The sequence below is a fragment of the Streptopelia decaocto genome (assembly GCF_964273445.1).
Source record: "Streptopelia decaocto genome assembly, chromosome: 4".
Lineage (NCBI taxonomy): Eukaryota > Metazoa > Chordata > Aves > Columbiformes > Columbidae > Streptopelia > Streptopelia decaocto.
In genome coordinates, this window is record NC_138658.1 from 53,427,735 (window position 1) to 53,454,352 (window position 26,618).

At 44.0% G+C, this 26,618-nt stretch overlaps 1 protein-coding gene across 7 annotated transcripts in view; it reads left to right on the forward strand.

The window, feature by feature from the left end:
- APBB2 (amyloid beta precursor protein binding family B member 2) overlaps positions 1-26,618 on the forward strand; it is a 177,668-nt gene that overhangs the window by 147,256 nt on the left and 3,794 nt on the right. For 3 of the 7 annotated variants that reach the window (XM_082051092.1, XM_082051098.1, XM_082051093.1), the window contains 5 exons: positions 21,169-21,283; positions 23,796-23,883; positions 24,955-25,038; positions 25,511-25,626; positions 26,412-26,591. In XM_082051092.1, coding sequence (XP_081907218.1) covers positions 21,169-21,283; positions 23,796-23,883; positions 24,955-25,038; positions 25,511-25,626; positions 26,412-26,591 — 583 coding nt within the window. The other 4 variants (XM_082051095.1, XM_082051097.1, XM_082051096.1 and 1 more) reach the window with 4 other exon arrangements.

Genomic DNA, 26,618 nt, shown 5'->3' on the forward strand with positions numbered 1-26,618 from the left:
CATACAAACAAACAAAGCTCTTCTGGGATATTGTCAACCCAGGCATTCATAAATGGTATATTCATCTTGTCACTTTTGAGCCTTTAGGATTTAAGATAGTATTTCAGACTCTCTTCATCCATCCATGGAAGCTGGAAACTTGTTTTGTAGTGTGTATGGAGATTCTCATATACCTGTCAGAATCCAGGATTTAAACTTCATTAAATGTTTTCTCACTTGTCCCTTATCTTCTCCCCTCTCTTTTTGAAAATACTACAAAATTTCAGATAAATTAGAAGATTCAGCGCTGCTTTTTCTGCTTGATAACTTGTGATCAAAGTAGATGATCACAATGATGGGAAGTTTTAACCTTCTAGGTTGTTGAAGAGTAAACAAAATTGTTGTTGTGCTCTGATTTTTGCTGAAAGAACTAATTTTTTTGTTTCCTGGAATTGTCAAAATGTTTTGCTTCAGGACAGGATGAATGCCACGGAGCAGCAAAAGGCAGGGCAAGCTTGGGAAACATTTCGCTTCCCATAGGGCAGAAGTGGAGCTTTGAATGCTGCAGGGGAGGAGCTGGGATGCAAACCTGCTTCTGTGTTTATCTCAAGTGTAGGATTACAAGTCTGCAGGTCTACAAGTGTGAGCCAGCAGTGTGAGGGCAGCTGCTAGGGCTAACCACATCTCCACACACAAAAATACACTCCTGCCCTAACAACACGAATGTGTTGCTATAATACCATTTTCCTTTTGTTCAAACTGAAATAAACTGCAATCTGAATCCAGGTTCCTTATGCATAAATCAATTTCCTTTATTTTTCCCTTAAAATTTTCTGTGTGTGAAACCCTTGGATCCAGTCATTGCATATGCTGAGGGTGGGTACGAGATTCTCAGCTGCTGATGGCATTTTTGTTTCTTTAGTCCAGCCACAGCTCTGCTGGTATTACCAGGGCTGTGTGTGATGGCATACTTGGTATTTTCCTCAGAGGTAAACAGCTTCTGGCCATGAAATAGGAATATTTGAACAATTTGGGGAGAACATGGATCCCACTTCTGTGTTTAGAGTGTAAGCTAATTTCATTTACTTGGATGCCCTGCTGTTCCCTGGCAGTTTAGCCAGAGAATTGGGCACATCATCACTGCCAAGCCTGTGGAGATCTGCCCAGATTCTTTATGGTGTTAAATATCCAGTTGCTGATTATGAGCCTGGCTGAACCTTAATTCTGGTGAGGAACACAGCAGCTTGGGGACACATAACCCAGTTGGGGACCCATGAGAGGGCAGCACAGGAGGCTGGGAGAGGCTGGAACAACACATGTTGTATTTATGCAGTGGGCATGCCCCAGAACACCCCTGCTGCCTTGCACTTTGGGCAGTGCAGGAGTTGAATTTGTTGGGTCTTCATGAGCTGAGAGCTCTTCTGGGCAGTTTGCACCTTGCCAGAGCTGGCTGCTTGTGATGGTTTTGTCAGTGTAAATTTGACCTGTTACCTGCTCACTTCTTTCACAGCCTGTAGGTAAACTGCAGTACAGAGATCCCTCCCATCTAGAGATTTGGCTGCCCACTTGTAGACTGGCACTGCGAAATGGGACTCAGTGCAGGGTTTGCGCTGGAAGGCTTCTCACGTGGTTTATGGTAGCAGTTGTTGCTGGGGAGAGCCAGTCAGCCAAACTCAGCAGCCAGTGCTGAGCACTGCAACTTCCACGACTGGTCTCAAAACTTAAGTTATTGATGATCGTGCTTTAAAGCACAGTTCATGGAAAACGACTTTTGTGTGAGTTTCGCCTTTTATTTTCAGAATACATATATTGAGCAGAGTAAACTCAAAGGAATCAGAAAACAGATACCACCCGAAGCCTATATCTAAAATTTTAAATTCATGTTTGAATTTTGCATTTTTGGGTGGGATTGAGGAAGCTGAGTTGGCCGGAACGATTCACACGAGGCACAGGTGTAGTTACTGAGCAAGTTGTGTGTGCACAAACGGGAAGACACTGGGCCCAAACCACTGCTGCATTTTCAGAAACTGCCTGCTGGCCAAGCCCTGGGAAATATTCCTGTTGCTGGTGACAGACGTAAATCTGTTGCCCTTAAGCAGCAACTAGAAGCAACAGGCTTAGAGGAGCAGGGAGCATGGAGCAAGGGAAAGGGAAGCTGAAACACGGATACTGAGGCAACTTATTTCTCAATAACAGAGTCAGCATATTTGTATCTTGCCACGTCCTTACTGAAAGGAGCGCAGGCAGTAAGTTTTACATGTACCACATAGCAAAATATCCAAACCAACACAGGATTAGAATTCAGTCCCAGTTCATTTACTGGATAGCCATCTAAAAACTTGAAGACAGGACATAGTTTTAGTTGTACTTATTTTTGCAGGTTTCCAAAGTCCTGATGAATCTCTTTTCTTGTGCTGAAGAGAGGTTCAGGGAAGAGCGGTTCTCTCCCACAGCCTCCTCCGGCATATTAAAATGGCAAAGTTTGGCTTCTCTTCTTAGGAGCCTTTTAAGTCGGAGTGTGACATTGTTCTCACAAGCGTTGTCGTCCAGCCAGCTGGAAGTCTACCATACCCTGTTGTATGCTGCTTGCTGAGAGAGAAAGAGAACAGCGATGGAGAGGGTAGTTGTCGTGGTTAACAGATAAATTCTGTCTTCATTTGCAAGTTTAAGCAAGTTATGTTGAATGCATATTGAAACCTGGATTAAAAATGTAGCACATGTGTATTTTACAGCATCTAACCAGTTTCAAGTGTCATTTTGCTTGTCCATAAAATGCCCCTTCCTTTCCCCACAAGTGTGTTCCACACTTGTGTCAAGACTATCAAGAATGTACTTGTTTGCTTCAGTGCAAAAATTATTATATGGCCTTGAATTCTCGTTAGCGCTGGGCACGCAGCACATGCAGGAAAGGATTTGGATCTGTTTCTTCTCGGGCAGTATCAACAGATTTGTTTATTGCATTCCAACCTGTTACTCTTGTGGAAATCAGTGGAAAGCATTGAGGATGGCACAGGTTGTCTCTTCAGTGTAACTGATCCTGCCAAACCTTTTTGATGAAGTGCAGGACGGAAGGAAGGAACCTCTCTAGACTCTCAGGGTATATTTATGCTGTGAACAAACATCCTGCTCCCAATGCATCCGTGCGGCTGGAAGAAGAGACTGCCAGCAAACTGTCCTTGACTGCTCTTCACCCTCTCCAGTCTGCTGGTGGAAATACGTGTGGTCGTGTTTCCTGCCTGCTTTCACTCGCATTCAGCTCAGCCAGTTTACAGAGGCTGGGTTGTGCTCGTTTGCCATGTTGGCTTGTTTTCCTTGAGGAGGGCAGGGTGTGATCCCATGAATAGCTCTGCTGGCACGTTTGAAGGAGCGAGTCCCTAGGATGGAGAAGAGTGACGTGACGTGTAGGGAGGTGACCCGTGTCCTTGTACCATCACGGCTGTTCCTCGGTCGGAGTTTGCCTCTCCCCGATCCCTCCCGGCGCCCAGGAGGCACGCTGTGTGGTGCTGGCGGTGGCTGTGAAAGCTGAACGCCCTGGGATGGAGTTTGAGCCCTGTCACGTTTTGAGAGCAGTCCCTGTGCTGGGGTTGCCACAAGGGATGAAGTTGGGCCTGGGCTGTCCCTAGTGCCAGGCAGTGTCGTCCTGGGCATGAGGTGGGGAGCGAGCCAGCAGGGCACCCCGCTAAGCCACCATCTGGGCACTGTTGGTCCCCCAGATTCTGGGGGCACACACTGCAGCTGGGAGGCACCCTGTTTTCTGGCTGAAGGCTGGCACCGGTGTGCACCCCTGTGCAGTGCTGCCTGTGGCTGTGCTGCTGGAGCCTGGTGGGATCCATGTGCTGGGCTCTCCGGGGAAGTGGTTCTTTATTGCTGGTTGAGCACATCTGATGGGGAGTTTTGCCAAGTAAAAACTGGAGCTCTGGGAACGTTGTTTTCACTGCCACCTTTAGAGGAAGTAACACCTCTAAATTAGATTTACTGTTATTGCATGTGTCAGTTCTGGAAAATCAAATTATTTGGGGTGTTTGTTTTGACAGCTCAAGGATAAAATCTCACTTCTAGCATAAGCAGGTGTAATTTCATTGAAGTAAATGCAGTTGTACTTCTGTCTGAATTCTTGGACTTGGCCATAAATCTTTGCTGCCTTTTAAAGAGACTTCCTTTCTCTGTTGCATTCAGTTTGGATTCACACTGTGAAAGCTTTGCACTGTTTTTGGAAAATTGGGAGGGGAAGACTCTCTGCACACTCCAGCTTTCCCCAAAAGATTGCTTCTGTCACAGCAGATTAATCTTGGAAGTTTACAGGCTAGACACACAACGTGGAGCAACGAAGATTTGTTAAAGGGGGAGGAGAGGGGCCCCTCCTGCGGGTCAGAGCACGGGGAGCGTGCGGATGGTAAAAGCGATGGGAAGGGAGGAGAAGACACACCCCTGATGGAGCGGTGCCTTCCGGGGAGATGCACCCGCTGCGCGCAGCTGGAGCCGCGGAACACAGGCGTGCACAGTCCGTGAGGAGAGGGGGAGCTGACATGCTGTGCTTCAACTCGCTGCAAAATGAATGAGCTGCTGTTCTCAGGGGTATTGGGCCCCCGTCGGTGAAGTACCAGTACAGGGCTGCATCGAGTGTACTTTGCATCCAGATACACACAAACGGAGATGGGGACGAGGCAGAGCGTTGAGTTGGGTATTTGTGTGTGACGTGCTTGGCATTAAATTTCTGTTTGCTGCAACAAGAAGGTAAGAAACTTAAAAAGTGACACGAAAAAAACCTCAGCCTCCCCCCACTAGACAACAGTCTCATGTTAGGAGTAGCCTTTGTCTGGAGCTGTATTTTCAAAGCTATGGTCCATTAGGCTAAAGCTTCTGTGTGGATGCCTGCAAGGCGAATTACAGCTCCTAGTGTGACAAAGGCAAGTCAGATTTCTTTTCTCCAAGAGCTGACACTTAGCAACCTTCAAGAGAGCACTGTAGCAGAAATGCTGGACTGTGTGCTGAGCGGTGAGTATTCGATGCTGTTCTCCCTCTCCTTTATCCCTTCAGATGTTGCTCATTTGAGCAGTTAGCTAACTAATGGTTCCTGATGATTAATAGCTTTGGGGGTCTGTGTTCAGCTTGGAATTACATGTTCCTAGACTGGCTGCGGTTGCTGTCTGCATATTGACCAGCCTGATTGTGTAGACGATGATCATAATTTGTTTTTACTGGTAATGCTGTGTTAATGGTTAGAAACATGCTGCAGTTAAGAACAGCAGAAACCACATTTACTGAAGAAAATAAACCTCCCTGTGTTCCCCCCTAAACCTACAGTACCTGTATAATTAATGTGTGATTGCCAGCTAACTTCTGGCAAGCCTGTCTGGGCTTTCTTCTTCTTTCAGCCCATAATTGACAATGGAGATTGTGCAAATTGAAATCTTTGTAGAGCTCCAAAAGAAGTAAACATGTTTAAAGAGAGAAATATTGCAGTGTGTATGGGGGTTACGTACATGTAAAAATACCATTTAGTTGAAGTGAAATGTTTAATGCCTCTTCTGACAGAAGAGGAAACTTTGTGATTTAAATGTAATATATTGCCTTGAGGTCTCTGTGCTTGCTTAATCCTATCTGTATTCATAAAGAATTTGCAGCAGGAGAAATTTCATTGATTTGTTAATTGATATATAGCTTTGAATCCTCATTATGCTGGGTGCAGAGGGGAGGGAAGAGAGACAAGCACATTCATCTTTTTCTTTAAACTCAGCAGCTTCACTCTTAAATTAGGTTTCTCTCATGTTATGGAACCTCATTGCTCTCTGCTCTGTACAGTAATTTTTGCTTTCTTAAAGGATAGCAAACATTGCTGAGTCTTGATCTCTATCAAGGAAGTACATAAAGTGTTTCATCTCTGAAAACTATGGCTTTAATTATGTTTTCATAGCTGTTGCCTTGCAGTTAATGTAATTATCACAACTTGTGAGCGAGGAAAAGGATGTTATTTAGCCCTGGCGTATTTCTCAGTAAAAATTTGCTTATTTGTTTTCATAAGGAGTTAAAAGAGAGAAAGATAGTGGGATTTTGTTGTGTAATACCAGGTAGATTTTTTTTTTTTAGGTCCATGCTAGTTTTCTCTTCCACAACAATGGATGTATATAAATAAAAAACCCTGTCTGTGAAGATACTTTAAACACTGATCAGGTGAATACAGATGAGGATCAAACAAACTGTGTGAACTATTATTTCAGATAATTAAGGTGTGTACTGAAGGTCTGTGGTGTTTCTTGAATTGCCACAGTCTGTTGGGTATCCTCTTGGGCAAAGCTTTCTGGTTTGGCATTCGAAGTTTCCCGTGTTTTTGTGACGTGAAGTAAAAGTCTGTGACTGGAGGCAAAATTCTGATCTAATTGATATTTGAGTGCTCGTATTGATTCAACTGCTCTATATAGCTGTAATTTGTGTTAGAGCGCAGACTTTCCTCCAGTGTAGTTTGAGATAGGCTGAAATAACCTTATTCTCTGGGTGAAGTTAATCCAGGTCAAAAACTGAAATGTCACAATTCTAAATCAGGGAGTATGAAATCAGTAAGAAGTGTTCAGTTTCCTTCTATTACAGAATAACTGGCATGTCCCTGAATTTGGTTTGGGACCTGTTAAAGAAAACAACATCCTTTTTTTTTTTTTTCTTTCTTGTTGTATTTTGGTGTTATATGAAAGCCTTGTGTGTATGTTTTTAGAAGTTTCCAAATTGGAAATATCTTTACAGCTTAATTTAATAGTTCTTAAAAAAAAATAAAACAGAAAATCTCAAATCTGATTGATCATCTAAAATGGTGGGCTGGTGATTTCGGCAAACGGTGGCCTGCTGTTCAAAGTTCTTTTCATGCTTCCAGAAACGTGTGTGTTTTCCCTAACAAGCCAAACAGCATTTCCAAAGGAGAGGGAAGTGGTCTGCAGTGGGTCATGAAAGATGCCCCTGGCTTAAATCAGGAGAGGAGGTGCCTGGGGTGGCCATGTGCTTCAGGGAGCTGTAAGTGCACCCACCCATCTCAGGTCTTCAGTCACTGTCCTTTAGTGTGTGCAGGTGAGGGAAACCCTGAAGAAATAGTAGAGTGACCTGAACTTGCTTATTTACGCAGAGGACTTGAGGAATAACAAGGAACCAGCTTGACTGTCAGGTACCAGTGTGATGTCCAGCACCCAAACTATCAGTGGGACTTACTGATTCACAGCCTCTGATTTTAAGAATACAATGTACTCTTTACAAAATGTGGATTCATATAATGTGTCAGGCTGCCTTGTATTTTCTTTTCATTTTCAAAACAGAATCTGACTAGGTTGTAGTAGCCTTCATAATATATGATTAGCAACAGAAGGCTAGGTCAAGCCATCAATTTTTAAGCAGAAATCTTCTTTGCTACCAGTGGAGAATTACTTAAAAATTGATGGCACAATCTGGCCCACAGTGAACAGGGGATTTCTAAAGAATGTGTTAGTTGTACTTCAACTCAGTCTCCATCCTGGTGGTGACAGAGACCCAGAAACTCAAGGCTAGTCTGCTGGAATAGTCTGATACTTGTTGGAAAACAAAAGGCTTAAGGGGTATTTAAAAAAAAGAAAAAAAAAGTTAAAAAGCTACCAAATCCTTAGGAAAAAATATAAACCACAGCTATTTTCCTTTCAGTGAGACATATGTAAGTGAAGGATGTAATCATTCTCTAAGCAACAGGGAGACTTCCAAATGCACAGAAATGAAGGCTGTTTCCTTAGGTTGTTCATGTTATATTGTTGAGATGTAAATACATTTTACATAAACACTTTACTGCATTAAGTGCTACTAGACTTCATAATTACAAATTAGAAAACCAGAGTAGGGCCTCTTCTGTGCTTCAGAGGATACACTTGGGCAAGTACTTGTAAATAAAAAGACTTGTACCATTCATCATTATTTTTAGTCAAGTAAAATGTGTTTTACTTAGCTAAAGCTCTACAGTAATTGAAAGCAAAGGCATTTCAGCTGGTTGTTATCTCTTAGGAAGAGAGATGGCGGGGGCTGGCGATGGGTGTAGTCCCACATGAAGAAGTTTAAGGGCCATGGAGGTTGGAGGGCAGAGCTCTGTACTTGCCCAAGGTGCAGATGAGACGTGGCAGCCTTATTTTTTCTGATCTGCTCATAAAAGGCACTAGGGAAATTGCAGTCAGCCAAACTCCAGAGGAAGCTATACAAAAATGAAGAGTTGTGAAGTGTCAACATCTTCACCCTGTTAGCTGAATGCATCCGTCGCAAAAATGATTGGGCTGTAGACTTAAATTAATGCTGCCAGATACAGGGGAGTAGATGCCTAACACTCTCCCAGGCTCATGTGCAGTGTGGTGCCTAAATGAAGCATTAGCTGAGCATGGGAGCATCACCTTGATCCTTAAATACCTTGTTGGGGATGCCAGCAAATTCTCTTGGGTTTGTTGGTCTGGTTGCTGTCCATCACATTGAAAGTCTTACAGTAGCCCTTGTTTAAGTAGAAGACACAAGAATAGTGACTGTCAAGTATTTGGAGCCCAGGATGTCTGTCTTGGTCGCGGGGATGGATGGGCATGCAGGGGACCTGAGCTGCCAGGACTCTTGGGCACATCGTTTCAACCCTGCCAGTCTCCCTCTGCTGAGACAGGCCCATAGGCTGGTCACCTGCGTAAGCACAGCATCGCCATGTCCATCTGCACTGCACGTCTCCATCCTGCGGGTTGAGGCAATTCTGTTATACTTAGAGGAAAAAAGTGACCCTGGAAAGGACCACAGCAGGTCACCTAGACTGGCCTCCTCCCCAAAGCTGGGCAGGGTTCAGGATTACCTGAGAGCTGTTCCTTGTTGATATTTTTTAAAACCTGCAAGAACAGGCATTGTGAGGCCTCTTGGGGTACCTCTCTGGGCTTACTCTCTTGGCAGAGAAACTTGGCTTTGCTGTATTTTTTAAACCCTCCCATGAGTGAGTTGTAGAAACTAATTAGATCCTTCCTCCGTTATCTCATCCCCAGGCCAAACAAGCCCACCTTCAGATTGAACAAATGGTGGCCCTTGGCTGGACTCGTGCCAGTTTGTCCCTCTCTCTGGGGTACTGGTGGGCCCAAACCTGGATGAAGAAATCCAGATGCCACCTCACGAGTGCCATGTTGAGGGTGGTTTTGGGGGGATAGTGGTGTTACTACTGCACCTCTCATATTATTCACCTCCCAGTGAATACTCCATTATCCTTCAGCTTGTGGGGTGGACATTGTATTTTACCAATCAGCCTCCAAGATGCAACTTGCATCAGACACTGATCTACAAAACCCAAGGCTGGGAGGACTTCTACTCAAGCACTGTCCCATATAGTGCAGAGCTCTCCCACAGGCCAGTGCCCTATCAGTGCTACCATTCTCTGCAGCTGTTGTGCCTCCGCCACATCCCCGAGCCAGGTACGGACCCTCTGTGAGAGGAGGGCAGGTGACAGGGGGGATCAGGGAGGCAGGTACCCTCAGCAGTACTGTAATGTGCTGCCTCCAAAGGCACTAGCTGGACAACAACCTGGGATAAATGGGCTTGGCCGAAGTGGTGTGGAGGAGAAGGCAGTCACCCCCTTTCTGGGAAGGCAGCATCCCTTTGGGGCTTGCTTTGGAAGCGGGGGGGCTCCTTTCTCGCACCCCTGCAGACTGGAAGGTCATGGGCTGTTTTCCTTGGAGGTCTTGGCCTTTTCCCCTCAGAAATGAATCTCAAATCCCACGTAAGCAGCCCTGACACAATTTCTAGGTATTATTTTCCCATGTCATTGGCAGCCTCTGGCCTGACCCCTTTTAGCTCAGTCAGCTTGGAAAAGGATATGTAGAGCACCATACTGAAGCACTTGCACAGCTGCTCTTGCAGCATTTCTGGCTCTTAGAGACATCAACAAAATCTGCCATTTGAACTGAAATTTTCCATGTCTGCTTCTTGGCCTTGGGGTGATTGATTAGTTAGTTAGTTATTAACGTTAAGTTTGAAGGTAAATTATTCAACCATATTTGAGCTACCAGAATGTGAAGGGAATACAGGCAAATAGTCTTTTGTGTGAGATTAATTCATAAATTACATGACATGGGGAGATATTGGGTTAATTGGAAAGCTGTAATTAACTGGTTAGAAGCAGGATGCAGCCCCCCCTTGATTCACATGCATCCCACGGTGTGTGAGCCCCCAGCCAGGGCCCTGCTCCTTCCTCGCTGCCCGGGAAAGTCCAGCAGCCCAACTGCTGGTGGTTTTCTCTCACCTTCCTGAATTTCCTCCTGTGCTTTTTCCTCTGTCTGTGCTGGCAGCTGCAGTAGTGATTGTTCTCTACAATTGTATCTTGCATGAAGATAGGGGAATTAACAGATCTCCCCTTAATAGGTTGCACCAGGAGGTCATGTTTTGTATCTAATTGTACCATGTTCAAAATATGCTAGATCCAAGAAATTTCTTTTTCCTCCCCCCAGTAGATTGTGTCTAAATTGCTGGAAGATTTTTCCAATATATAGCTTTTTCTGAGAGATAATGTCTGTTTGTCCACTTCATATAAAGCCAGTGATTAATGCATTAAGAAAATTATGTATATATATATATGTTTCTTCTTATACTACTTTAAAATATTGACTGTATTTTCTAGGAAAGTGAAAGTAATGCTACTTTTTCAATTCTGATTTTCAAATGGGGCTGAAATATAGAATCAGGGTCCATTTAGGCCTGAAAATCTTCCAGTATTTGCAATACTGAGACCTAATTTTAACCTCTTAATTTATAAAACGTTAGCAATAGGCATGGTGAAATCCTTGCTGATTCTGCAAAGCCCAGCAAAAAGCCCATGTAGCTGAAGGAAAGGAATGAGTGGGGGTTTGGCTGGGGCAATCAACATGGGTCACCACTGGATATTGAAAACGGGAAACTACCCAGTTCAGTGCATGGAAGGAAGTGGAACAGAGAGTTCTGTGTTTCCTCTTCTTTTTACCATGAGGCTAAGTCTCACAATTCCACTGTAAAATTTCTGGGTACGTCCAATTACGTTTGTAAATATGGATCTTCTTTCAAACTTGGCTGCTTTCATAGCATCATAGAACAGCCCAGGTTGGAAGGAATGTCATAAAACCACCTAATCCCACCTTTCATGGGAAAGATGCCTAGATGGAATTGTCTAGCACCCTGACCAGTCACATCTTGAAAAACTCCTGTGATGGGGACTCTGCCATGTCCTGGAGGGGCTGTTCCCATGAATTATTGTTCTTCACAAGGAGCCACATGGAGATTACCGGGGACAATCGGTACAAGTTGCACCAGGAGAGTTTTCATCTTGATGTACAAAAGTTAAACCTCTAGCTATGTACTTTGGCATCCATGTGTGACTTTCACCCCTGTGTTGGATGGATGCATTAGCTAACCATATGCATCTTTAGTTAAAACCTGGCTTAGAAAGCCTGTGTTTATTCCAGATCTACTCAGTGAGCCATTTATAAGCAACAGACCAATCCCTGTAAGCTTGGGAAGCTTGCTAAGGTGAGATGTCTAATGGAAACTGGATCCCATCCCTTCAGTGTGCTCTGTCTTTAATCCTGCCCTTATTACCTAAGTCAGGATGACTTTTTCACTCCACTACTCTTTTCTCAGAGCCAGTTACAAACTAGGATGACGTAGGGTCCCACATTTTTGTGCACGCTGCATGAACTTTGCTTGAATGCTCGCAGGAGATGAGCCCTTCTTAAGAGGGGAGTTGTGAGATGCATGCAGGAGGCAGGGGCAGGAGAGCAGGACTAAGCAGGTCTCTCCTAGAGCATAGTTATTAATATTATCCCTGTAGAGACACTATACATTGCATGAAGTGTTGTCCTGCTTTTAAGGAGTTGTGGGCAGAAGCAGGCAGCAACCCACCGTGTTCCCCAGCACAGCTAACCCTTTGTGGTAAGGGCGTGAGAAACCCTGTGCTTTCTTCATCTGACAGCTCCAGAAGCTCTCCTGTGTCCTGGAGCTCTCACAGCTGCTGTGACCCCAAAAGCAGGCAGCTCCGGTGAGCTGCAGGGACTGCAGCAAGCCCTCTGGGGGCTGGGGCAGGCAATGGGGCAGCTCTGCGGGACAGGGGAGAAGGGCTTGTGCCTCTCCTGCCCACCTTTGCCTTTGGAAAGGGGTGATAGTTAAGTTGTATCAAGAGTTAGTGGTTGCTGAAGTGCTTCAGAAATGAAGGTGTGTGGTGATTTTAAATGTCCCGGCTGCAGCTCAGTGCTCCTGCGAGGTTGTTGCCCTGACTGTCACTTCTTCAGGGTGCAGCTTTCAGAGGAACCCGAGTGACCTTGGGGTGTGAGCTTTTAGAAGAGGCATTAAAAAAACTCATGACAATCTTTCTCCTGTTTCAGTTTAGACAACGTAAGGTTTTCATTGAATAATTTTTATTGTTCGTCTTGGCAGTGTCTGCTTAAAATAGTTGGAAGAAGGAAGGTTCATGCGCTTTGTATGTCTATTTATGCTTTCTGCATACTACTTCCCGGACTTGCGTGTGGTATTTTAAGCTTTATTACCTCCCAGTGTTGACATGTCTGCGCTGCCTCTCTAAATTCAGCTGATGCCTGTTGGCTTCATCACATGTTTCCAAAAATACAAACTTGAGAGCAACAGGATTCAAGCAAAATAAGTATCAAAAGGAAACAGTGGCAGCGTGCTTAGACACGCTGTGCTATGAACAAACAGTGAATGCTAAATGTACAGCACTTCTTTTGGCTACCCTGTCTCATCATATGCTGGAGCTCTGTCTACGTGAGTGCTTGCTAACTTGCTCTTTCTTTTTTTCCATGCTTCCCTGGATTCAGAGAGAGGTAAATGATTTTTGTTTTTCCATTATTCTCTGTGTTTATCCTTCCAGCGTGCACCAAATAATGCTTGCATCAGTTTTCTTTTATCAGTGAACAGAAGCTAAACTTCAGTGAGTAAATCTATATCTCCCTGTCACCTTTTCACCTTGCTTTAACAGTATTTGTCAAGTTGATAATTGCCTGTTGGTTTGTTTGTTTGTTTTTTCCAGGTCACAAACCCTTGAGCAGTAGAACAGTTTAAAATTGTGAGATGTAGTGATTTGGTGTTTGCTTCTGGTGTTTTGAACTCAAAATTTACATGTCATTTTCTGCCATCTGAAATGCGGGACAGTGGTATTAAAATCCCACTTTTTATTTCAAAAACAAACAACCAACCCCACAGTGCTTAGAGCAGGGAATTCAAGAGCTAAATTTAGCATGACTTGGAAACAATGTTCATTTCTTATTTTTGGTATTTGTTTCGGGTCCAGCTGGACTGGTTGCTTGTCTTTCAGGTTCGAAGAAAAGTTGTGCCCAGTATGTTTGATTTGTTTCACTGTACAAAGGGATCATTTGCGATTCTCCACAATGCTTCCCGTTTCATGGGAGCGCAGACAGTAAGGCATTGTAGTCAGGTGCTTTGCAGCACAAGGCCTGCAGCCCCTCCAAAGGCTCTTACTGATAGAATTGCATCCCTCGGATGAGATCTGGGGCTTGTTTGCGCTTCCAAATTGCAAGGACTTGATACTGGGCGTAAGGAATGTGGTTTGGAGATGCGGACCGTTCCTCGTGTTTGCTTTGTGGAATATAATGAGAATGGTTTCTAAGCTTGACTTGTTTTTAATCAATTCTTTAGGCGGCGTTGGCCTAGGGAAATGTTTGAACTTTCTTGAGTGTGGCTTTGCAATCTAATGTAGATTTCATGCATGTGGGAAGCGATGATCCTTCCAGACGAACACTATCCAAAGTGTGCTGCAAGCAGATTCATGGGTAGTGTCTGTGCCCGATCGCTGTGTTCTCTGTCTGAATAATAAAGAACAAAGGAGAACTAGTAAGCATTCCTTATAAAACAAATCACACTGGAGAGATTAACTGTTCTAGTGGAGTCTGCTGTCATCTTCAGTTAAATCTGTGGTAGTGCTTTGAGCATCTCCACTTGATGTATCTCTTTATTAAATCATAAAATATTCCTTATAAACAAAGGCCCACGTCTTCCAATTAGATGTGGAAGTTAAAAGCACTGTCAAAAATATCTAAATACTAATTTATCAAAATCAGATTTACAGTATCTGCTGCAATGAGGCTGTTCAGATGTTCACAGGCATAATAACACATTCAGTTTACTTAAAAGAATTTCAGCTTTCATCAAAAATGCCAGACTGGCCATCCTCAGGAGTGAAACTACCACAAAGGAGAAGCAGCAACTACAGTGGCCTTGACACCTGCCTCATTTGTGTGCCTCTTCCTTAAGAACTGCTGCACAGGTTAGGAAGGCAGCCCCGTGCCCATGCACATTTCATAAATCTTGTGAAGCAATTAAGAAAAAAAAAAAAAAAAAAAGGAAAAATGTGTGTCTTCCTTTAAGTCCATTTGTAAAACAAGCTGAGCTGTAGGCTGCTGCTTGACTTTTCCACTTGTGGTGTCTGTGCAGCGGTTGGTGAGCAGCAGCAAGCCCCGTCTGACCCCAGGCTCCAGCTGGACGGCGTGTACTCGTAGCTGGGCCCCCCTTGTGCTGCCGGTGCTACAGGAGCACAGAGTCTTGAGAGTCTTGGTGGTGACCACGGCACAGGTGACAGACCGTCTTCCTTGCCCTGACAATAGTACTTCAGCCACATGGTCATAGACTCATAGAATGTCCTGAGTGGAGGGGACCCAGGAGGATAATTGAGTCCTGTCCCTGCATAGGACACAAAATTCACACCATGTGTCTGAGGGCATTGTCCGGTATCTTCTTGAACACTGTGAGGCCTGGGGCTGTGACACCTCCCTGTGGAGCCTGTTCAGTGCTCCAGCACGCTCTGGGAAAAGAACCTTTTCCTAATGTCCAACTTAAACCTCCCCTGGCACATCTTCCTGCCATTCCCTCGGGTTCTGCCACTGGTCAGAGCCATCTTTCTGGCCAGCAAGGCAGCAGTGGCAAGACCAGCAGGAGTCCTCTCCCCTTCCCAGCAGGAGGAGGTGGTGGGCAGTGTAGAGACATGGGAGGCGTGTCTGGGGAACGGCTTCTGTGGCTTCGTGAGGATCAGTGTGCGGGAAGGAAATCGGAGTGAAAGTCGTGCAAATGCTTTCAGGCTTGGCAGCACTGGGCTCGGAGGGGCTGAGCTGGGTATCGGACGTATCAGCTCTGTGAAGGTTTTAAGAAATTTTGGAAGCACGCAGAACTGGGGCAATGATAAGACATCAAAGAAAAACCAGCAGGCTGTGTGTTTTAGGGCTGCCAGATGAAAGCCTCAGAGTATTGCACAAAGTAGCCAGAGCTCCTCCTTGAGAGTTAGCAAGTGACGTTATCAAGGAATGAAACAAACAGCCTTTCAGCGGGGGATCATTTGCCCTACAAACTTTATGCATGAATTAGAAAAACAAGCTACGCTGTGCCAATGCCAGAGCATTCGAGGAGAATTTAATAAATGCAGAACTGATGCTTTGCTGCAAGGAAACCAAATTTCAAGTTGCGTGAGAACTGAAATAAGAAAAGTCTCCCAAAAGTCTCCGCTCGGGAGAACATCTTAACTACCCGGATCAAAAATTAAGGACCAGGGTAACGACCAGGTCTGCCAGTCTGGGTTGTAGCAGGGAGCACCAAACAGGTGCAGGAGCTCTGGGGGTGCATGGAGCACTCGGAGTGAAGAAAAATTGCAAGGCTTTCATATATTTTTAGGATTGCCAGCAACTGTTAGAAATGTAAGTAGAATTCATTGTCTCCCACATCTCTTGCAAGTCTTATCGCTGAGGAGAGAAGAGTGCTTGTGGTTCAATGAACTGTGACTACCTGAGGGAAATGGGAAGAAGGCTTGTGGGAGTAGGCATTTTTCTTCCTCTTCCTGCATGATGTGACTCTGAAGTGTTTGGTATAGTCACCTGGAGAAGGGGCTGTGGGTTTCCTTTGGAGGGTGTGGAAGGAAAAACAGTGGTTTCATTCAGTGTCTGTCTGGTAGGGGAAATGGAAGTTGAAGGGTCCTCAGTGAATCTTCTACAAACGAATTTTGCAGCTTTTGTGAATCCTGTTTGTTTCATCTAGTTTTGGTTTCTTGTCTTTGGGTTTTTCTCCTTAACTTCACAAGCTCCTTGACATGAGCCTAATAAAAAGACAAGTGAACTGAACAGAGTCCCAGACTTCATTTCAGCTCTAAATCAGGCCCCTTCCTCTTATGTGAAAGCGTGGTCTTGTTAAAAGATTTTAAACGTAAATCCAGAAGATCTGTAATTTTTATCATACAAATTGCTGCAGAATTTCTTGTACCTCATCTTCTCTGCCATCTGCGATACTAGAATATTTGTGTGTCACGGAGAAACCCCACCAGAGCATGATCTTGTTGGCATTATATTTATCTGCCTTTCTTCTTGTGTCTCCTCTCACTCGCCCTGCTCTTCTCCTTCTCTGCTCATTTACTCTTCTCCCACGGACCTTCATGTCTCGCTGGTGAGCGGCAGCTGCCTGCCAGGTGCCTTCTGACCCCGCTCTGTCACAGCGGTGCCCACTCCTCCCTTTTCTCTTCCCGCGTTCACAAATCGCTGCTCAGCCGTTGGCAGGAGAGCAAAGCGAAGCCTGCAGGTTACAGCCCCAGGAGATGGTTTCCCCGCAGCCCGGCTCTGTGCTCCGTGACCCCGCGGTCCCGGGGCTCTGCACAGCCACACCAGCCTGTGGAAATCAACACCCCGCTTCTGTAGGCTGCTCTGGATGAATTTCAATCAATTCTAAGCCAAGCCCAGGGGATATAATTTTCTGGTTCAAGGATTCTTGTTACAATTTGTAATACATAAATCTGTAAAGCAATTTACATTTTCCTGTATGTGTATCGTTTTAACGTAGTTGTTTTAAATAGCGGCAATATAATTTTGATTGATAAGAGTGAAAATTTTTATTTCAGACTTCAAGGCTAGGGTGTTGGGTTTTTTTTAACCAAAAAAAAATAAAGGCGGGAGGGGGGTGGAATAATGCAATTCTGCACTCCTTTGAAGAAGTAAATTTATAGTGAGAAGGTAATAGATGTGCTGCTTTTTCAGGCTGTACTTAATTGGGATGTCTCCTAGGATGTTTGCCTAATAGTGCCAAACGGCTAGGGCTGCTACTCAAACAGGACAGCATTAGCATAAATTGTATTTAATGTGATAGTATTCATCCAGGGTTGAGTGGCTAAGTGATGCTTAGCCAGGTGTTAAATAGGTATGGCTATCTCAGGTTTAGTCAATTACTGTAGACATTTGCCAATTAAAGAAGGTAAAAGAGCAAATAAAAATTAAATTCCTTTCTACTTAGCACCTCACATTGTCTTTGCAATTCTCTAAATTGCTTTTTAAAATGTCTCTCTGTAGGTCTGTAGTCTTACAAAATTAATAAATTTCTACTGAATTTTTAACTGTTCAGCCCACTTGTGAAGCAAAATACTTTTTCCTACCTATTTTTCTGATTTTCTAGCTTTTTTTTGTCCAGAGTACTGATGTATGTCCAGTTCCTATAACCAGAAAGACACAAGTGGATCATGTAGTACATGTGCAAATGATGTAACAAAAAAAAACGTCTACTATGCAGTACCCCATCTTTATAATCCTGTATCAACAGAAGTGGTACACTTGTATTGTCAAGTTTTAAGAATACACAGCTTTTTTCTGCAACAAAATACATTATACTGCTACTAACCACCTTGCTGCTTTCCCCCACTGGTATAGAAGGGAATTTTACCAGAAGGTGTGGTTCAAATCCCATAAATTTCATGTGCACACACACCCTATCCAGAAAGAGAAGACTTCGGCTGGATGAGGCGTGATCTCTTCGCCCTGTGCTGGTTCTGTGTCCAGCCTTTTTTCCCCTTGTTTTCGCAGCAAGGCTGTCAAGACAGGCGGGTGGTAAGGGGAGGCATTTACCCTTTTCCATAAATTTCTATTGCAAACACATTACTCGGCACTTCTTCATTACTGAAGGGGCTGGTTACAAATACATCTCACTTAAATGTTAATCGGCTTCAAGTGAGCTGCAGTCCAATGAAGGTTTGCAGATGAAGTGACTCAGAAGGGATCTGAAGCAAAAGAATTAGAGAGCAGTCTTGGCGCCCATTTGGTGTTCAAGTCTTTGGACAAACAAGAAGTTGTCGCCTTGTGTTCCTGTGTTTGTTATTGATGCTGCAGGGAGCAGATACTCTGGAATCCCCAAAGCCATACCTTTCTTCTGCAAGAGGGAGTGCGGAGCTCGGTTTTGTTTTCCCAGCACCTAGAAATGCCTGCAGCGAGGCTGCAGGGCTCCTGCTGGCATTGGAGCAGCTGACTGTCACCAGCCCTTACCGCCACCTCCAGGTCCTGGCTGCGGGGCTGCCGTGTGGGACCACTCCTGTGAGCGTGGCATCCAGGTGACTTCGTGAATTACCGAAATCAGTTGTGTTGTTTGCACACTGGCAGAAGGGAGAAGGACGGTTCATCTGCTAACTTCGCTTGATGATTTGAAAACAGATGTGCTGGTGGTGGTGCAGGACCACAGATTTTGAAGAACTGGGCTTTCCTCCTCTGTCTCAGCAGATTTACAGATGCAGGCCCTGTTTATCTAAAGGTTTATGCGGATTCACAATCCACACATGTAATTAGGTGATTTACTTCGTTCAAGCTGTTTGGGTGCTTAAAGTGAAACACTGGTGTGTGTCTGAAACGCCACCATGAAGGTTTTATTAGCTCTCAGTAGTTGAAACTGATGTACTAGCTGGTGTCTCATTTTCTCCTGTAATTGTCTGTACAGCCTTGTTTATGAATGTGTACAGTTGTGCACAGATATATTTATAGAAGCCGTGGGACCGAGCGCTGGAGAGGCCTGATGGAAGCGTTTTGTGCACCACTGCAGCACTGGGGCAGCCTTTGCTGAGCCGAGGCGACCGACCCAGCACCCATCAACACCCCCGCGGGTGGGAAATGGCGTTTCTGGCACTTCCTCAAGGTGACTCAACACAAGTGGAATTTCACGGGACAAAGACGAGACATTTCTCACAGCCTCAGGGGTTTTCCAGGCCAAGTGCTGGAGACTTGCTACAAACAGTAGAGACATCAACATTTCTTCAAGAAGAACCCCCAGTATGAATACCAGCTGGTGGATGAAAAGCCGGACATGAGCCAGCAATGTGCGCTTGTAGCCCAGAAGGCCAGCCATGTCCTGGGCTACACCAAAAGAAGCATGACCAGTACACTGGGGGAGATGATTCTCACCAGGAGTACTGTACTCAGCTCTGGGGCCCCCAACATAAGGACATGGACCTGTTGGAGCAAGTCCTGAGGAGGCCACAAACATGACCAGAAGGATGGAACACATTTCCTATGAAGACGGGCTGAGAGAGTTGGGGTTGGTTCAGCCTGGAGAAGAGAAGGCTCCAGGGAGACCTTATTGCAGCCTTTCAATACTTAAAGGGGACTGACAGAAGGATGAGAACAGAGCTTCAGATTAGATACAAGGAAGACGTTTTTTACGATGATGGTGGTGAAACACTGGCCCAGGTTGCCCAGAGAGGTGGTAGATGCCCCATCCTTGGGGACATTCAAGGCCAGGCTGGATGGGGCTCTGAGCAACCTGATCATTACAGATGTACCTGTTCGTTACAGGAGGGTTGGACTAGATCTTTGAAGGTCCCTTCCAGTCCAAACCATAGGAGAAAAAAAAAAAGCCTTGCTTTTTTGTTAGGTAGCTTATATGTGGGGTGACTACCAGCTCCATCAGAAAATCAACACATTGCATTTTGATGAAAAACAACATAATTGTGGGTAGGTATGTGCCCTTTCACAAATGCAGAGTAGGTCTGTCTCATCAGGACTGTTGTCATCTTCCTCTTGCAGGGACAGCAGGGTTGCAGGCACTGCTGTGGCAGTTGAGCCCCCTTGTCACCTGGAGCATCCCACTGCAGATAGCGCATCCGTAACACACATCAGACTCCTTACTGCCCTCACCACACGTCTTCCATGCAGAGAGGTTACTGAGCCGGGCTCTGCATGGTGGCTTGTTCATTTGGCAGTTGTTATCCTTCCAGGAACAGAGGAACGTTCTTACTGAAAAGCGTGTGAGCTCGTTAGATGTCAAGCATTGCTCTCATCATTAGTGTCCTTTGGTCAGAAAAGTAAACTTACGTTTGTAAGAGAAATGAGACTCAGCAGGCTGGCCCCAGTCCGCCCCTCTGCCTTTAAAATGCTGTTGAAAATACTCTCATCCAAGGTGTTTCCCACTTACAGGGCATAATTATGAGTTGTGTTCCTTTATGACCAAAATCTTTGATCCTGACAGAACTCAGTCTTCGATTTAACGGTTTTAATCATAGGCTCGTTTTTATCTCTGCAGCCCATTGAGTTCTACCTCTACTGGGAGATGATGTGCTGAATAAACATATTTAGTATTATCTTACAGGTTCCCTTAGGGCTGGAAATCCTTGCAGTTGAGCTTGGGTCACAGATGAACTCTCTACAGGGTGAGATTTAATGTGGCCTTTGGGTTGTCCAGGCACTGGGGACCTTTTTTGAGAAAAGTTCTAAATCTTAAACAGCCTGAGAACAAGTAATCTTAGTCCTGGCACTTCTATCACCCGAGCTAGAAAGCTCTACTATGTCATGGTGACTAGCCAGTACAGTGCAAAAATCTCTTTTGTAGGGCAGCTTTATTTAACTTTTGAAAAAATAAGGTCAGAAATTTAGGCCAATTAGTGTAAGCGAAGCTCAGCAGGTTCACATCTCCCTTATGCAAGCAGATCTCTAATTACTATCTGCATATTTTAAACACTTTATACAGTCCTTTGAAATACGATGTTTCTTTAACTAGAATCTTGTATGCGGTTTCTCAGATTTTTTAGCCTTTACAAGCTGCATGAGTTTTCTGTCTTAATTTGTAATTCTCTCCCCGGTTCATCTTCAATAAACTATTTGAGTAAATTTTCTTTTGGATTTACAGCTACAGTTAGAATTGTGGGTTTTAATTTCAGTACATTGCCATGGTTAGGAAACTGTAATGAGATCTTTAATTATATAGATTAAGCACCAAACTATAGGTGTATGTTTCATGGGTATGCGGTTTATTACATTTGTAGATCTGCTTTGTCTAAAGCACGGGTTTTGTTGTTCTTTCATAGCCAAGACACGTGCCTTTTAAACTGAAGCAGGAGATAACTGCAGATTCTAATGCCTTAATTAGTTTTGCTTGTTTCTAATGCGTTGATTAATTTTGTTTACACAGAGACTTTGCTTATGTGGCAAGAGACAAGGACACAAGAATTCTGAAATGTCATGTGTTTCGATGTGACACACCCGCAAAAGCCATCGCCACAAGTCTACACGAAATCTGCTCAAAGGCAAGTCGATTTAAAGTCAGCTGCATTCGTCTGTTTAGGGGTCCCTGAACCTAATCCGTACCATCGGCAATCGTATGCAGTGTTGGTTTAGTTTGTATCACTGGCAATGAGAAATGGCGTAGAGGATTTGTAAAGGAAAGGATTAAAATGGATGGGAGTAATGGGAGGCTGAGCATTTAGACTTGAGGATGATACGTGCTTTTGATTTTGACAAGTGTGTACAGAGACTAAAGGTTTTCTTGAATAATAAAGAAGCTGCAGGTTCCAAATGGAAAAAGAACACAATGCTTCAATTAATAATAAATGGTGATGTTAAACTCTGTAGGAAAATTAGACCTTGTTTGAATGGTATATTCAATGGCATTATCCTGCAGGACAGCCAGGAAAATAGTTGCTACTGTTGCTCTGCCCACTTAAAAAAAATCAGGGAGAAGAGGGGGCTTAAGCTACTCTAGGCAGAAATACTGAGGGCTCTTAAGTTCGTGCTTGTGGTAAAACAGGAGAGGGCTGTTCTTTTCAGTTATTTTACCTTACAGATTTGCCACCATCCCCTGGTTATTAATTTTGGTTTTCTTGCATGATCGGTTCATGAGTGTCCTCTGTGCAGTCACTTCATGCAGCAGCAGTGAGGCAGCACATCCATTACAGCAGGGAAATCTGATTGAAACGCTTCCTAGAGGGGCAGTTAAGCCAATGTACTTGAAAGTCTTTTTTATTCTTTTATGGAGCTGCGGTGGATTTGAGGCTGAGTTCTCCTTTTTAAAAAATATTATGCTGCTCATTTTGGTTTTCCTTAAAACATGTCAGTTTGCGCCACAGGAGAAGTGGGTCGTGGGGATGAATAACCTTATCAGTTATCCCTGTGTACCTTGTCCCTCCTTGTGAGTCACAGCTCTTCTGGAAAAGCTACTTAGGAAACCTTCGGGTTTTAAAATTCTGCTGATCTACTGTATGCCTGTCATTTGCTTTTTACGTTTTGTCTTCCCATGAGTGAATGGAATCAGTGATGTCAAATTCCCTTCTGTAGCCAGTTATATAGTATAACAATTTTTCAGTTTGGCAACACGGCAGACGTGGCTACTGAACTTGTGACATCTTTACACAGCGCACGTTAGGTGACCGCTGGGCAGCAGAGTTTTGCCAAGACAGAGGCAGAAGGTGCCCAGGAGCTCTGCAAAGCCTGGCAGGTCTATGGGGCTGGGGTGCCCGGGGCAGTGCAGGTGCAGGACCTGGGGAGCTGCTCGGGGTGGCCGGGGAGCTGCAGGCTGCGCTTGGTGACAGCTGACAGCAGGGATGGCAGTAGTCATTGCCCGGAGAACCCCGACCTGGCGTGTCCCTCAGCTTTCTCCTCCAGCTCTCCATCCTCACAGATGTTTCCAGCAAGTCTAGCGGGGAAAAACATGCTACACGGGCCCTGCCACAGCTGCTTTTATCCGGTAAGGTCAACATGGAGTAGATGCCCGGGTAGCTGTGCACAGGGTGCCAGAAAGGCGGCAGAGCTGTCACAAGCGTAAATAGGACATGAAACTCCTGGCATGAATTTTGGATAAGAGAGCAGCTAAGCATTTAAAACCATGGCTAAGAGTAGCACAATAAAACAGGGTAGCTTTGTTAAGTAGAGCATGTTCCTTCACAGTTCAGCAACAGACAGAATCCTGATGCAGAGGAGGGCTTGGCGTGTGCTGACTGACACACTGGACCCCTTCGCTGGGTCAGGGCTGCGTCCTGAGCTAGCGAGGTGACGTGTGTTGTTCTTCATCTGCGGGGGGAATATCGTCACGTGCCCCTGTAACAGAAATTACTTTCAAAATATAAATAAATAAAAAATTTAGAAACTTCCTAGAAGTATCTTCAGCTCAAATGTCATCTGCTGGAACACCAGTACCTTTATAGCTTAATTAGAATTAACAGTCATAGCATTATAGCATAAAGAAGCAGATAGCAATGCTTTGTATATGAGCTTTGGAGAACCTCTGTTAGCTTCCCTGGATCACTTCTCAGTCATCTATTTGTAGGGAATACTCTTTTGAAGTGGTTTTTTTGTTCCTCTTTTGCTAATATTATACATTTTGGGAGAACAACAGTTCGTAGTTTGCGTGGGATTTTTAATTCCAGAAGAAACATAAAAATGGAGGAAAAAACTGTACACACTGGAAGATAGATCAGAGAGGAACGTGAATAATGAACACTCTTCTCTATGTGTTAAATATTTATATTTCTTGCTATATTACTCCTCACTGCAATTTTGCTCTTGATACAAATGGCTTTTTTTTTTCCTGCTTCATCTATCTTTTATCTAGACTTGCATACCACTTAAATTCTTTATGTGTTTAAGGAATGGTGAATAAACTGGAGGAAAATTAAATGTGTTATTTAAAAAGAATAAGCAGCTTGATCCTGTAGCTTCTGACTTATTTCAGAAGCTAGGTTGTAATAGGAGTAAATTTATACTTGGAGTTGCTACTGTACTATATTTTTTTTTTAAATACTGTATTATTACTATGTTCTTCAGATTATGGCCGAGCGGAAGAATGCTAAAGCTATGGCGTGCAGCTCTTTGCAAGAGAGGACAAACGTCACCCTTGATGTTCCTCTGCAAGGTACCGTGTGTCACAGCTCGTGTCCTTGGGAGGGTCCTGGGTTAGAGACCATTTGTTTCTGATGCTGCTTTTGACCAAAATGGAGCATGTTGGGCAGAGAGGTCTGGAGTGCAGTCCTGTCTTCTAATTGCTGTATCTGACTGTAACTTGTTACTGCATAAAATTAAACATTCTTATTGGTTGTGTTGACAGTTGCTCAATTATGTCAACTTGTACATTTCCTCTTTTATTTTGAAATACAGATTTTGCAAATGCAGTCTTACTTATTTGTAGCTAATTGCACATATTATCTTGTTTAAATCAAAATACCTTGGGACTGCACAAATTGGCCCATCGTCCTTAAAACCAGAATATACTCCAGTTAATCCCTTGGATTCAGGGAAGCTGTAGGAAGACTCCTGGCTTTCAGCATCAATTTTAGCAACTTCCAAGGCAAGAGGTGCTAGTGGATTGTCATCCAGCTTACGGGCCTTTTGCACACTCTACTGCATGGTAAAAGAAAGTTGTCTTTGTGTGTCTTCATTAGTCATAGCTTAATAGTTACTATTTTGAAAGTATTCTAGGAGAACAAACATACTCTGTGTTAGCTGTACAGGAAATTACATGCTTCTAGATCCACTGGTTTATACTGAATATCATACTCCTAATCTATACATCAACTTGTGTAATTGTCTGCTCAGACAGTAGTATTGATTAATGTAGACTGTGTTTAACATACTTACAAGGATGGTATTAAAAACAGATTCCAGATTTTACATAGTCATGCAGTGAAACTTAGGTCTGTATGTCTGAGACACATTTATCTCTATTTTCTGGTTTCTAACACGACAGCAGTATAACATGACCTTATTCTTAGCTCTAGATCACGAATTAGCAGATGCAGCTATTCCTGATTCCTTTAGAAATTATTGAGCATTGTTGTGGTCAGAGGTTGTGAAAATTGGCTTTAATCAATACGGTACCTTCAGAGTACAATTACTGGGTAAACTGTTTCATGCTATTGATGAAATAGACGTGGCTTTCCCTGCTGTGAATGCTGATAAACAGAAATTGATTTTTGTTCCCATGCAGTAGATTTCCCAACACCAAAGACAGAACTGGTACAGAAGTTCCACGTCCAGTACCTGGGCATGCTGCCGGTAGCTAAACCTGTGGGTAGGTAACACTCAAGAATAAATGACTTCCAAAGTACCTTGCGTGAACTCTGAGGGCTGGGCTCGGCCAGCCAAGTGTAAATGCGTGATTTTCCAAGGGTGAGGCACAGAGCTGTCTGATATTCGTGGCCTCATGGGTTTTGCAACCAGAGTATTTGGGAGCTGCCAAGAAGACAGTTTGTTTCTACTACTTTCTCTGAATATGAGCTCTGCTACTAATGAGAATGGCCCCAGAGAACTGAAATGGTGCAGCAGCTGAACAAGATGTGATTCTGCTTTTTCTAAGCCAGAGGCACCTCTTTTGTTTCTGTAGTTGAAGAAAACCAACTTCACAGCCCTTCCTTTCATCCTCAAATTAATTTTAATAAGAAGTCCAAAACAATCTGTTTTCTGTACTACTGTGTAAAAATAAATATTGTGTTATTGTTTACTTAGGTATAGATTTTTCATTTTCACATTTTCTTCCGTTTTAGGAATGGACACTCTGAATAGTGCCATTGAAAGTCTAATGGCTTCCTCTAGCAAAGAAGACTGGATGCCAGTTACCATGAATGTTGCTGATGCTACTGTCACCGTCATCAATGAAAGAGTAAGGCAGACTGTCTTGTTTGGAACATGTTTAACATAATATGAGCACTGAAAACCAGAAGCACAGAAACACTAGTAGAAAGAGTTCATTTGTACTAGAATTCATTTGTTTGTCTTGCATTTTATTTCTTTCCAGGGCTATGAATCTGCAAGGCTCTTACTGCTTGTATCAGCTTCAGCTTTATTTACCATTCCAAGGATGTGCTTAAAAATGTAAATTATTATAAGTATTCATTAGATATTTAAAACAAATTCAATGTTATCCTTTCTAGGAGTTCTGAGCCTAAAATATTATAGGTTAAGCCCAAAGCAGCAATCCTAAATTCTAAGCTCAATTTACTTTAATCGTAGTATGGAAGCCAAGAGTAATATGAAAACCTGTGTTGCGCATCACTGTCCTTTGTAGAGCATTTTCTGTAGAGACTGAGACAATGAAAGTTTCAAAGAATGTCTTTTCTGTGTCTGTTGATGAGGTCAAACCAACATCTCTAACATACCAGCGCCAGGGCAGTATCCTCTGCAGTCATAATATCCATACATTTCTTCACAAAACAAGCAGTGCTGGAAATGCACTATGAGCTCAGTGCTGGTGCTCAAAGCCTTGGTCTGCTGGTGGGAGCCTGGCCGGGGAGATCCAGCCCAGGCCTGGGCACACTGGGGACATGCAGATGCAAAGGAGTTCCACGATACTGCATCAGCCTCTCCCCTTTACAGTCAACTTAGATTTGAAAGTAAAGTCCCACAGAATATCCGGTAGCCATGATCAATCATTTGATTCGTCACCAGAGCGAAGAGGAGATCCTGGTGGAGTGTCGCGTGCGGTTCCTGTCCTTCATGGGAGTGGGCAAGGACGTTCACACCTTTGCCTTCATTATGGACACAGGAAACCAGCATTTCGAGTGCCACGTGTTTTGGTGTGAACCCAACGCAGGCAACGTATCGGAAGCTGTTCAAGCTGCTTGTATGGTAAGTGACCTTCAAAGGCACCCGTAG